General features: G+C 42.1%; 1 protein-coding gene across 1 annotated transcript in view; it reads right to left on the bottom strand.

Annotated features, from left to right (window-relative positions):
• Positions 1 to 12,262, bottom strand: part of HEATR5B (HEAT repeat containing 5B) — a 47,892-nt gene extending 35,630 nt beyond the window's left edge. The window contains exons 1-10 of the mRNA XM_083432082.1: positions 12,106 to 12,262; positions 8,906 to 9,072; positions 8,192 to 8,403; positions 6,371 to 6,479; positions 5,708 to 5,857; positions 4,786 to 4,957; positions 4,131 to 4,288; positions 2,023 to 2,272; positions 1,011 to 1,166; positions 210 to 460 (exon numbers count right to left, since the gene is read on the bottom strand). Of these exons, the coding sequence (XP_083288208.1) occupies positions 210 to 460; positions 1,011 to 1,166; positions 2,023 to 2,272; positions 4,131 to 4,288; positions 4,786 to 4,957; positions 5,708 to 5,857; positions 6,371 to 6,479; positions 8,192 to 8,403; positions 8,906 to 9,031 (1,584 nt within the window). The 5' untranslated portion in view covers positions 9,032 to 9,072; positions 12,106 to 12,262. The remainder of the gene's footprint in view (positions 1 to 209; positions 461 to 1,010; positions 1,167 to 2,022; positions 2,273 to 4,130; positions 4,289 to 4,785; positions 4,958 to 5,707; positions 5,858 to 6,370; positions 6,480 to 8,191; positions 8,404 to 8,905; positions 9,073 to 12,105) is intronic.
• Positions 12,263 to 12,269: the final 7 nt, after the last annotated feature.

The raw sequence follows: 12,269 nt of genomic DNA, 5'->3' as shown, positions 1-12,269 counted from the left end.
TGTAGCATCTTTTCTTCTTCTGTTTAAATGCATTTTATAGTCAGGAGGTAGCCAGCCAGACCCTTTCCAACAGCAAACTGGTGTTTATTAACAAGTAAATGCGTTTAGCATTAGGGCAGCAGAAGCAAAGTTCATTTTATTTCTGTAGCCATTATGTTGTTAAGATTTGAACTTAATATGCAAAGCCACATATGTTCATAGTATCTCACCTTTCCTTTTGCATGGGGAATGCCCAAAGGACATTGATGAACTCCACCTAGCAAAGCAGCCATTGCAAAACTGTAACCACTAACGGCTTCTGGTGAGGTCTTCAAATTATTGAGCCTTTCGGCACACCGGTCCAAGAAAGGAGTCACTTGGAAAGGCAAGGCCACAGCTACACAACGCAGGCACCATGCAGCAGCAAGTCGGGCAGCCATACTTGGATGAAGAAGAACTGAAGTAACAGTCTCAAGCAATCCTGAAATCAACACAGACAATAGTGAGTCTTAAAGGGAAATCAATAATGGATTTCTATACTAGGATATACTCTATACCACTCAGTCCCCTTTCACTCAATTTAATAGTAAGTTAAGCTGTCTAAAATCTTACTCAACAGAATGAGATTTAAAAGTAGTTCACTTTTGCTTTTAAATTTCCATTTTATTTCTCATTTCAATAAACGCACAACGAGGCATTCACCAGAACTCTCCAGACTCTAGGTTCTTATGGGGAAACTATATTGATAACTATATTGATAACTGTATACACAAATACATTTTTATTAGGCAATTTGTTTAGCTGTTATGGGAGCAGGCTAAAGAATCTCAGAATTGCTTACATTCTGCTGAAACCAAAGGCAGTTAAATGCCCTTGCATTTTTCTAGATTACATCTTCAAATGTCTTGCTGGGTTTGTTTTTCATGCCAGAATCTAGTGGTAATCAAGTAAGCTGGTAGACAGAAGTGGATACTGAACAGTACAATTCTATACAGGCAACTGTATATTAAATTACAGTCTTAACAACTTACCTATAGAAGGCTCTTGTATGAGAGGTGAAGCAGTGGCACTTAGGCTCTGAACTAGGCTCCCAAGCTCCTGAAGGGCACAAACCATCACATGCTGACTTGCAGCAACTTCAGCTGCTCCTGATTTGTTTTCAATATTAGCATCATTCACAACTGATTCTGGCAAAGCAGTGGGAGAAGAGAGAGTGTCATCCAGCATTCTTGTAAATTTGGGGTGTATTCAGAAGAGTATCAGTATAAAGAACTATAGAAATGCAAGAGTTGCTTGTACACAGTAGCTAAGAAACTGAGCTGCATGTGTTTGTTTGAGATGCCACAGAATTTAAGAGACAACTCTTACAGAACAGAGATTGGTTTAGCGTACATTCAGATGACTTGCTGGCAACCTACATTAAAAGCCGCCTTTCAATCACAAGTATTTTATATTTCATCACAAGAGAGTTACTTTCGGATAATTACTGAAGGAATGAGAAAGTATTATCAAGAAATATGCCATTGTTTCTATATTTTCACCATGGAAACTTAGCTTATGAAAAATGTCTAATAGTGATGAGTCTGAAAACTGAAGGGAAAGAACCAAAGCATTAAATTCTCTTCACGATTACTGATTTTCCAAGTTCTGACTCCTATTTACTGCCAGTTTTAAAATATTTTTAAGAATTAGCTCTCTGATCTCAAGCACAAGTAGCTTGATGCCCATATGCCGCATATGCATTTTTTTGGGGGGTGGGTGAGCTGTCCTAAACATTCTTCATCTTCTGAGTAACCATACTTTTGTATTTCATTGCTGTGGTGCAGTTAGCATTTGAAATATATATTCAGTCAGCACAGCTAGATATTTTAGAGTGTATTTACGGATTATTACATACTGTGCCTGCACTTCAGTGTTATGAGGGCACATAATATTGTTTGATTATCTGTCATAAACCTTTTTTTCACAGCTTTAAAAATTCCTTCATACTTATGGGACAGGAATATATTATATTGATTTGGACCTTAACCTTAACATTCTTACCTACTGCCTTCATCTGTTTACCAATTGCCTGGCATATATCTTTGGCAGCTGCAATCTGTGCCTTCTCCCCCAATAAACTTCCTACAGTGGCTCGGAGGATGAAGGAGACACATCTTCGAGAGTACACCGCTTCTACATGAGTCTGCGTTGCCCGAGGGTGAGAAACCAGATCTAGAACATGTGACAAGAATGTAGCAAAATTGCGCTCCAGCCACTGACCTCCTAATGTTGTGACAAAGACAACATAAGCCTGCAAATTCAAAATACAAATATTACAACCACAGAAAGGAAGGATTTGTACACATTTCCATAATAGAGGGGAGGGGCAAACAAAGGGAAACTCTAAAGAGAAGACTTAAATGACCCTGGTTTTATAAGATTTTGAGGCAAAACAACCATATTTTAGGGATGGATTCACATATATGATGTCTTCTATCTAATGCTACCACAAGTAGAAGGAATACTTTTGGAAGCGCTGTCCTCACTACCATTATGATTCACCGCTTACCTTGATTCATGATGAACGAAATAAAAATAAATGGATATTTTCCCCTTTTCTGACCCTGGAGAACCCCTTCTCCCACCACAATATAACAATATTTTCAGGAATTGCCAGTCAGACAAGTGCAGTAAGCATCTACTCTGTCTAACAGCAGCCCTTCAGAGTCTCAGAGGTCTTTCACATCCCTTTCTATCTTTTAGCACAGCAGACTAAGGCCTCTGTGGAGGTGTGAAGGAGGGAGGCAACCTTTGCAAGCTCAAAAGAGAACTACAAGGCCCTTTGGTCCAGACTGACTGGAGCACTGCACAGAGGTACTCCTTTTAGAGGCTGGGGGTACAGTGGTACCTCTGGATGCGAACGAGTTCCGTTCTGGAGCCCCGTTCACATCCTGAAGAGAACGCAACCCGCGTCTCCATGGGCCACGATTCGCCGCTTTCACGCATGCACGTGACGTCCTTTTGAGCGTCTGCACATGCGCAAGCGGCGAAACACGGAAGTAATGCGTTCTGTTACTTCCGGGTCGCTGCGGAGCGCAACCCAAAAACGCTCAACCCGAAACTACTTCAACCCGAGGTATGACTGTACATCAATTGGTTATACAGGTCTAGGGCCATCTTAAGCATATCTGGCGCCGTGGTGCAAAGATCCTTCCGACGCCCCCCCATTTCCCAGAGTTGGGACCCCAAAGTTGTTGAGGCTGTTCCCGTCCTCATGCTGCTGCCCTGTGCTGCTCGCACACACCCGGGCATTGGCTCCCGCAGCAGGATCATGATGTGGGGCTGGGCAGCCGGGCGCAATGGGGATGGCAAGGGAGGCAGGCGGGGGTCTCGTCCAGGCAGGGACAGGCGAAGCGAGTTGGGCTGTCGCCGCAGCAGAGAAGCGCACTCACTGAGTCTCACCATTCTTGCTTGGGGAAGGGGGGGGAGGAGAGAGCATGACTGGGAGGGGATTGGACAGGGGAAGGAAACGCGGTTCATGTGAAGGAGTGCAGAGGTGGTGGAGGCAGTGGGAGGAGGCAGGCTCTGTGCAAGGTGGTGGAGAAGCAGGGGAAGGAGGGAGGGGAGATGGGGGCAGCAGTTGCAGCGTGTAGCCTCGAGCGAGGGGATTTTTCAAGGTGGAGTGGATGGGGGGAGTGGTGGTAGAGTCACGTTTATTATGCGCAGAGCTTGGGATGCAAGCACACACCACTCAGCCGAGGAGGTAGTGTGTCGTGGAGCCAGCAGAGAGAACTCTGGACTGCGGGAAAGCATCCGGAGCCTTCCTGCCTCCAACGGGCGCCGGAGGCGTGCAGGCACCAAGCCCCCGCTCCACCTCGCTTACCTCCCCACTCTCCCCTCCCCGGACTCTCTGCCTGGTGCTCTCCACTGCCACTACGCCCAATGGTAAAAACGTCCCTGTACAGGTCTCACTTATTTATCGATGTGCTAAATCTATTCATCTGATTGGCTTATATGGCATGAAAAAACTGCACATTTGTGACATGCTTAGTCAACAGACATGAATATAAGAATGATCATTTTCTATGGAACAATAGCTATTTGAGCACTTGCCTAGGCAGAGATAACAACACTGTGAAAATTACTGAAGAATAAGAGAGCAAACACACCTGCGTAACTCCAACTCTCACTTCTCGATTGACAGATCCTCCTACTTTCAACATCTCACCACCGCTCTTTAAGAATCCAGATCCTCCTCTTAGAAAACCAGTGGCCATGAGTTCCAAAACCTCTTCCAGTGTAGCCCGCTTCACATTTTGGCGCATCACTTCAAGAAAAAAAATAGTAATTTAATTTAATAGAATACTTTTAAATAATTGCTTGGACTCATATTACTTCTGTGATTTTGACAAGTAGCCTGCCTTGTTACAGGAACAAAGGCAACAAAAACTTAGTAGCGTTTAATGATTATTAAATATATGTAAAAGCCTTCAGACAATTACAAATGATTACATAACTCATTCACAAAGGGTTTCTATCTCAATGCTTTCCTTGTGTAGATTAATTGATTTAACTTTGGCTAGCTGTAAAAATAGAGACAACAACAATCTCCACAATACAATTTTATAGTAGAATAACAGAATTGTAGAGTTGGAAGGGATCCTGAGGATCATCTAGTCCAACTCCCTGCAATTCAGGAATCTCAACTTACGGTCCACCATCCAATTTGAAACCATACCAGACCCTGCCTAGATTTGCAAATAGTACACAAAATATATCCAGCTTACATAATAATATTTGCATAGACAATTCAATATTTAATACCTGCTGCTTGCTTTGGTATCAGTGCTGTAGCCATAACTGTTCCCAAAAGTTTTGATACTGCAACTCGTACACCATAATTTGAGTTTTCCAGAGCCTTAAAACAAAGTGTTGCTACATTTTCCAGTTCTGCTGTCCACATAAATACAGCCTCATTTTGTAGTTCCAGTAGGCACTGGGGGCAGGAGAAAGAACATACCAATAATTGTTTAATATTTCTAAAATGCTTACCCATCCACTCTGGGAATAGAGCCAGCACGATCATCACTGTCATTTAGTCCACTTATGAGATATGATTGGCATAATAACTTTTAAAAACCATTCAGAAAGGTTACACTGAAATCTATCTTTACATTGGTGCTCATACAAAAACATTATTATGAGATACGGGATTGGAGAGTAATACTGAATCACAGGATACAAGCGTCCAATTCCTGTCTACAAACACTTCAGTAGCATTTAATTTTCAGATGTATTGCGGGGGGGGGGGCTGCCTCCTACCTCTCAGTTTAAAATCTGCCCCTGCCAAAAAAATCTCTGCTCCAGAAAAAATAGAGAAACAGGCCACTTTTCTCTCTCCCTGCGTAAAAGGTTTCAGTGCTTTGAAGGGAGAAGAAAGCTACATTGTCACATTCTTTCCTCAGTAAGAGGAAAAAGTCCTTCCTGCTACAATTTAGAGTCCCATTACAAAGATTAATGCCACGTATTAAAAAATTCAGACGGGAACTGCTCTGTGGCAGCCCAAATGCTTTCAGAAGGTGATCTGGATAAGCTAGCCACCAAACCCACATCCTAACTACACTGTGCACACTGTGTGACATATGAAATAATGTCAAAATACAACACACCAAGGAAATACCAACAGAAAATTTAGTGAACAAACAAACCCTGCATGTTTATAAATTGTAAAATAATACAAACCTACCTTTGCTACTGCACATCGCACAGCCATAGCTCTGTCTGTCAGGAGAGATCTCGCATTCTTATAAATATCACGGTGGCAAGAAGCTGCAGCACCACCCAGCCCACTTAGGACTTTCTGCAAACTCATTAATATTTCACTCCGGCCCTGTGACTACAAATTGCATTGGGATTTGAAAAGGGGAAAGAGAGAATGAAGCGGAAATAAGAAACAACTTGTTCTGTATCTTCATAATGTAACTATGAGAATTATCTAAAAAGTGAGGGGCAAAGGGAGGTGGTTCATAATTCATATATGAAAGAGAGAGATACCACACAACTGGTGTCATGACGCATTTCTGAGGTATTTTTATGGTAAGTTGGCAAAAAAATGACACTGCCAACATGGGTTGCCATACGTCCAGGTTTTCCCAGACATTTTTGCCAATTTCCGCCCGGACACTGCTTCAAACTGCAGTATTCCAGGTATGTCCTGGAAATTACAGACGTATGGCCATCCTAATTAAACAAAGAGTATATAAATAAAAGACAGCAGAATAGCCTTAAATAAAAATTCCCAAGCCTTAATTGATGGTTTTAGTCTCTTACAAAATAGACTAACAAACTAAATATGTAAAAGAGTGAAAAATATGATTTTGTGTTTTTTTACAACACCACTTTCGCTCACCTCAGCACTTTTCAGAGACTTTAAGAGATTGTTAACTGTTTCTGGAAAAGAACTACCCAGCATTCTCCCCATTTTTTCATAAAATGCTCCAACACATGCCACTGCAGTGCTACAAAAAGGCAAAATCATCATTAGTATTTTTTCACTAGGTAACATGCTAGTAAATAGAAGCATCAAATCAAAACTTAAACATCTTCAGGCAAGCAGGCAGTTTTATGTAGTATGTATACTTTGTAAGGAAATCAGAGACTACAAACTTATATTTTGGCCACAGATATAGTTTTAGAAATGAGAAGGTAAAAATTCACATGGATTAGCAATTAAGTGACAGGTAAAACGAATGCCAAGTTTCATTAAGTTTTTCTACTCTCATGCTCATTAGGATTTTTCTCACCCAAAGAATGAATCACATTTCTCACATATTTCAAAATAAATATAGCATGTTCACCAACTGTAGTTTGGAATATTTTAAGAGTATTTTATGAGCATAGAATGCAGTCTTCTCAGACTTTGCATGTCTGATGCTAACAAAATAGTCTTGAAAGCATGGAATTTAATTCCAAATAGTATGATAACCTATAGTTCCTAAAAGATGCTCCTGAGAATTCCCTAAGTGATTTTCACAATGACTGGTAAAATTATGTCAAGCAATTGGTAGGCTTAGTTTCCTTCAAACTGCTTGGCAGTAATCACTTAGAAAAACTAAGTTCTCAATCCAGTCTGGATTGCTGCATGTGAAGGAATGTAACTGTTCTCAATTAAGCTCTATTTTTGCTGTCCTCCTGCACAAAAGCCAAGTCAAGAACAACTTCTTGTGATAATCCAGCTAGAAAACATTTGCAATTCTTCTGTATGTTTAGGCATGTTTAGACTTAGAAATACAATAAGCAGGCTTCTTCACGTGGAAGAAAGCCTCTCCATCAGAGGCTGCACCTAATAGATCCAGAATGCGGCAGCACTCATCTGCATTTGCCTGCCTATGCACATTTGCCTGCCTGTAAACCCCCAATAGGACTTACTTCTTAGTAAACATGCAAAACAATACACTATCAAGTCCTGCATGTTGCCAGCACAGTGATTTGACAAAACTAAACAGAGCTTGTTTAGAAGTGGGCAATATATTCAGAAATTTACAGGCCCAGTGAATTTATTTATTTCCAAGTAGACATTTAAAGAATTGTTTCATCTTCCCTCCTTCTGCAATAATACAGTGGTACCTCCGGTTATGAACTGAATGCGTTCCAGAGGTCCGTTCTTAACACAAAACTGTTCTTAACATGAGGCACGACTTCCGCTCGCATCCTGGGGCAAAGGTTGCAACTAGGGGCATCTACTTCCAGGTTAGCGAACCGCGTTCCTCGAAGCATTCGTAAGGGGGACAGTACGTAACCAGAGGTTCCACTGTAGTGTGGATGCTTATGCTAATCCAACGAACTAATGCTAATCCAACGAACACTTTCTTCCACTGATATCCTGCAGCATCTATATAATCCCGCTTTAAATATTACTGCCCATCATCTAGGATGCTGAACTAAAAGGTCTGATCTAGCAGGATCTTATGTTCCCAGTTACCCCTCCACCCTCAGCTGCATAATTCTTGTCACAACCAATATTGTGACAAAAAACAGTAGGAAATTGATTCCATTGTTACTTCAAGGCATCATTCATTTCTAAACAGGTATATTCCCCTGAGGGTTCTGTAAGCATGAATCACAAAAATCATTCGAATCTGCTCAGCTACTTCTTCTGTGTTCTAAGAAATTAACAAATTAACCATCACTTGTAACAACATTATTGTCCTGTATGTGATCTGTTACTTACAGTTTGGTTGGTAAGTAGGCTGATGTATCATCTTTACTTTTGATAATTTCATTACACTTATCAAGTGTCTGAAATACAGTAAAAGTATCTCCAATGCTATACAGAGCAGCAAGGTTTTTAGCAAGCAATTTCCGGGTGGGTGGCCCAGGAGAGCTGCTGATAAGACCAGTTAGCTGTTCAACAAGTTTTTTTTGTTTTTCTTTTACATCCGTCTGTTAACAAAACAAATTAAAATTGTATTTGCTCTGATTTTCATAATTCAACATTCAAATGCTTAATTCTTTCAGATGATTGCTATTCAAGTATTTTTATTTCTGGGATATTTTTGCTAGTAGAGCTATAACCACCCGTCATGTGTCATTTTATTTTTCAATAAGATATCTGACATTCGTGATATTTGGTGGTTTATTTAATGAAGCCGGTACTGGCCTAATCCACTGGCCCATTTGCCTAAATGCTTCTGGCATTTCTCTGAAACTATTGATACAAATTCACTTAAAACAAACTTGGAAAGGGAATTACAGCTCAGGACATAACATTCATCTCAAATTATGGGCAAATCAGATCTTTTAAAAATATGAATTAGTGAACTACATAATAATGTCATGGAGTTAGACTGCAATCCTTTACACTGATCTGGGAGCAAGCCCCATGAAACTCAATGAAAAGGGACTATATAAAAACCAAAGACTGGTGGGAGGGGACATGGCATACCTTGTTAGCAGCTACTAGCACTTTGTCAAGAAACCGCAGCCATTCAAAGATAAAAACTGGTCGCTTTGCTTCTGTGATTTGAGCCAAAGCCTCTTCATTTAATAACAAACTGTGAGCAAGCTCCATGGCTGGCTAAAATCTGCTTTTGTTACAGGTGTACTTATTTCCTATTAGAAAACATAACATAGAACAATAATTATTATTATTTTCTTATTCCTAATAGCAGTTTACAAACAGCTCATTTACTTAATATTTGATTATATCCCAGATTGTCAAACACTTACATGAAGTATCTGCACTGATGTATTATTTCCTTAGTACCAGCAATGCACATTGCACTTTACAGGTCCTTCACCAAGGGACTTACAACAGAGGAAGTTGAGGGAAATTGTGACAGGGATAAAAAGGAAGAGAATGTGCTGCTATTTAATTACACATTATTCAGCTTAGTTACCATAGGGTACTGGGATTAGATGTTGTTCCAATGGGCTGCCAGAGAATATGCATTTTGAGGAGGAAATACAGAAGGTGGTCAGATGGAGGCATTCTGGCAGGCAGTTCAAGGCACTGAGAGCAGCAAGGGAGAAAAGATGCACAGGGTCAGAGTGAATAATTTTGGCAGCAGAATGCTGCATGGATGAATGCAAGACAACAGAAGAGCCATGAAAAGAATGCAGTAGTCAACATAAGAGATGACCAAGGCATGGACCAGAATTTTTGGTCATATTTTTGTAACATTGTAAAAGAAGAAATGATTTGGCAATGAAAATGGAGGGCAAAGGATAGAGAAAACCAAGGCTTCAAGCCTGATCAGTAGAGAAAGGTGATGTTATTAACGATTAAGAATGAAGGAGGAAGGAGATGGCTTGGGAGGAACCAAGTTCGATTTTGAGTGCTACTGAGTTTGAAATAACGATGCAATACCTAGGCAGAAATATCAAAGACACACTTAGAAATGCACTAGAACAGGCATAGGCAACCTCAGCCCTCCAGATGTTTTGGGACTACAATTCCCATCATCCCTGACCACTGGGCCTGTTAGCTAGGGATCATGGGAGTTGCAGGCCAAAAACATATTGAGGGCCGAGGTTGCCTATGCCTGTACTAGAATGAAGAAAGTTCTTCTTAGGTAGAGGTGGGTGACATCAGTGCATAGTACTGAAAGCCATGATATGTGATAATGTTACTCAGGGACACTGTATAGGGACAGAATAGCAGATGGCCAAATACAAGCACAGACATCTGAGAAACCACAATGAAGAAAGAAAACAAAGAGGGCTTCCCCCTCTAGAAACACCAAAATATCAACTAGACAGAAAGAAAGCCATCTGAAAACAAAGTCAAGGAGATCTAGGACATAAAGCAAAGTGAAACAAGTAGGGGAAAGTGATCTACTGTACCTAGATATCAAAGAGGAAGAGAACTGAGTAGAGACTTTTGGATTTGGTGATGAGGAGGCAAAAGCAGTGACATGCAGCTGGCAGACCAGATGGGGGCCAGCAACAGAGTTGGGGAAAAAAAGATTAGCTCATGAAAGTAAGCAGGGCTTTGATGAAAAGGGGAGGGGGAAGGAATTGTACAGTAGTCAGACCTAGAAAAGGGATCAAGAGTTGGTTTGTTTTAATAAGGAAAACAGTGGTGCATTTGAATGTTGAAGAGAGGAAGAAAAAGATAGGATAACAAAGAGCAGAGGTGCCAATTAGGAGGGCACAGGATCAACGGTAAACATGGGTTAACTAAAGATAATAGGGTAGTCAACTCATCAAGTGCAATGGAGGAAAAAATGTCAGAGAGAGAGAGAGTGCATTGCCAGGCTAGTAATAATGATTATGGAACCTCTTTTTGGCAGTTCTGTATTCATTTACCTTGGAATTAAGTCCTATTGAACTCGATGGGATTTACTTCTCAGTAGACATAGAACTGTACTGTAATTTGGAATTTCTGTCATTCAGAAGGGCCAGAAGTATTATCTCAAGTCTGTGGAAAGCACATTTACTGCCTGATTCACTTGCTCTGAGGTGATATGCCAGAGAAGTCACACACAGATAGGAATATTAAGACTATGTTTTAAGAGTGCCAATTCTTGTAGGAGCTGCCACTTTATGAGATTCCTCTCCAATCCTGTCCTCTGCTACTGCTATAAGTAAAATTTTATTCAGACGAAAGTGAAACCTGAATTTGTGATCTCAGATTCCCCTGCTGAATTTATTTAAAATATTCTCCACAGAAACTTCCAAGTCAAATAACAACCATAATAAAATCAAATATCAATTTACATACAGTATACAAAAGGATAGGAACAAAATAAAACTTGGAAGTAAAAGAGAGGGGCAGGGAGAATAACAGCCAGGCAATGAAGGCGGAATAAAACCATCAAGCATCAAAATTGTAGGAAGGAAATTGCCTGTCACTGGGTGCCTGAAAGCTAGGAGGAGTAAGTACCAGTTAAATGTCTACCGGGAGAGGATTCCACTGCCAGGAGTACTGCAGCTGAAAAGGCTCTATTGCTCATCGCTTCCCACCTCAATAAGGACAGGGTGAGAGATGAATGGGACATCATAATAAACTGAGAACTGCACCATTGGAATCAGCGACAGAGAGCCCAGAATATCTGCAGCTGCCTGCTGCGTGCAAGAGCGAGCAGCAACCCCATGCTTGCTGCTGCATAAATGGTGTGAAACTGCTGTAGCTGCTGGGGATGCCCCCAAGCGCTTTAAAGCCCCGCTCAGTTTCGGAGGGAGCTCCATCAGCTCGTGTGCTTCGCTTTGCATGCAGAAGGTGCGACTTCCCAAACCCCCCCCCCCCCCAGTAGTAAGAGATCCCAGAGGGGCCATTGCCAGTCAGAGGAAACGGCAGTTTCGGATATCCAGCCCCAAGGCCTGCCACCCTGGTGTCAAGGGCAGCCCCAGCGATAAGGAAACCCGCCGCCACTCAAAACTCCTGCCCGCCCCTCTCGAAAGCGACCGCCTGCCCTAAAGGCCGAAGCACCCCGCCGCGAAAGCAGCGCACCACCTTAACTTGACCCCGCTGCCCACCCGTAGGAGCCGCCGTTGTTCGTTCCCTCCTCCCTCCTCCTCACAGGGACCCAGTTAAAGTCCCCCCCCCCCCCACGCCACCCAACCGCCATCCCTTAATATTGACCCAGCGGCTCTTCCCCCCCCTGCCCCCCCGCAAGTAAGTCCTTCTTCTCCCAGACCCACCTCTTCCGACAGTTCGCGGTACCGCAGACCACTGCGACGTTTGACAGAAAGGGGCAAACACCTGACGTCGCCATGGCGCACCGCTCAGTAACCGAATCCCTCTCTCCCCACCAGCTGAGGAAGCGCCGGCTGCCGCGCAAGCGCATTCCATACCCGGAAGCTGG

This window comes from Podarcis tiliguerta (assembly GCF_965153285.1).
Source record: "Podarcis tiliguerta genome assembly, chromosome: 3".
Classification (NCBI taxonomy): domain Eukaryota; kingdom Metazoa; phylum Chordata; class Lepidosauria; order Squamata; family Lacertidae; genus Podarcis; species Podarcis tiliguerta.
The sequence above is the reverse complement of the archived record's forward strand: the minus strand, read 5'-3'. Positions and strand labels throughout refer to the sequence as shown.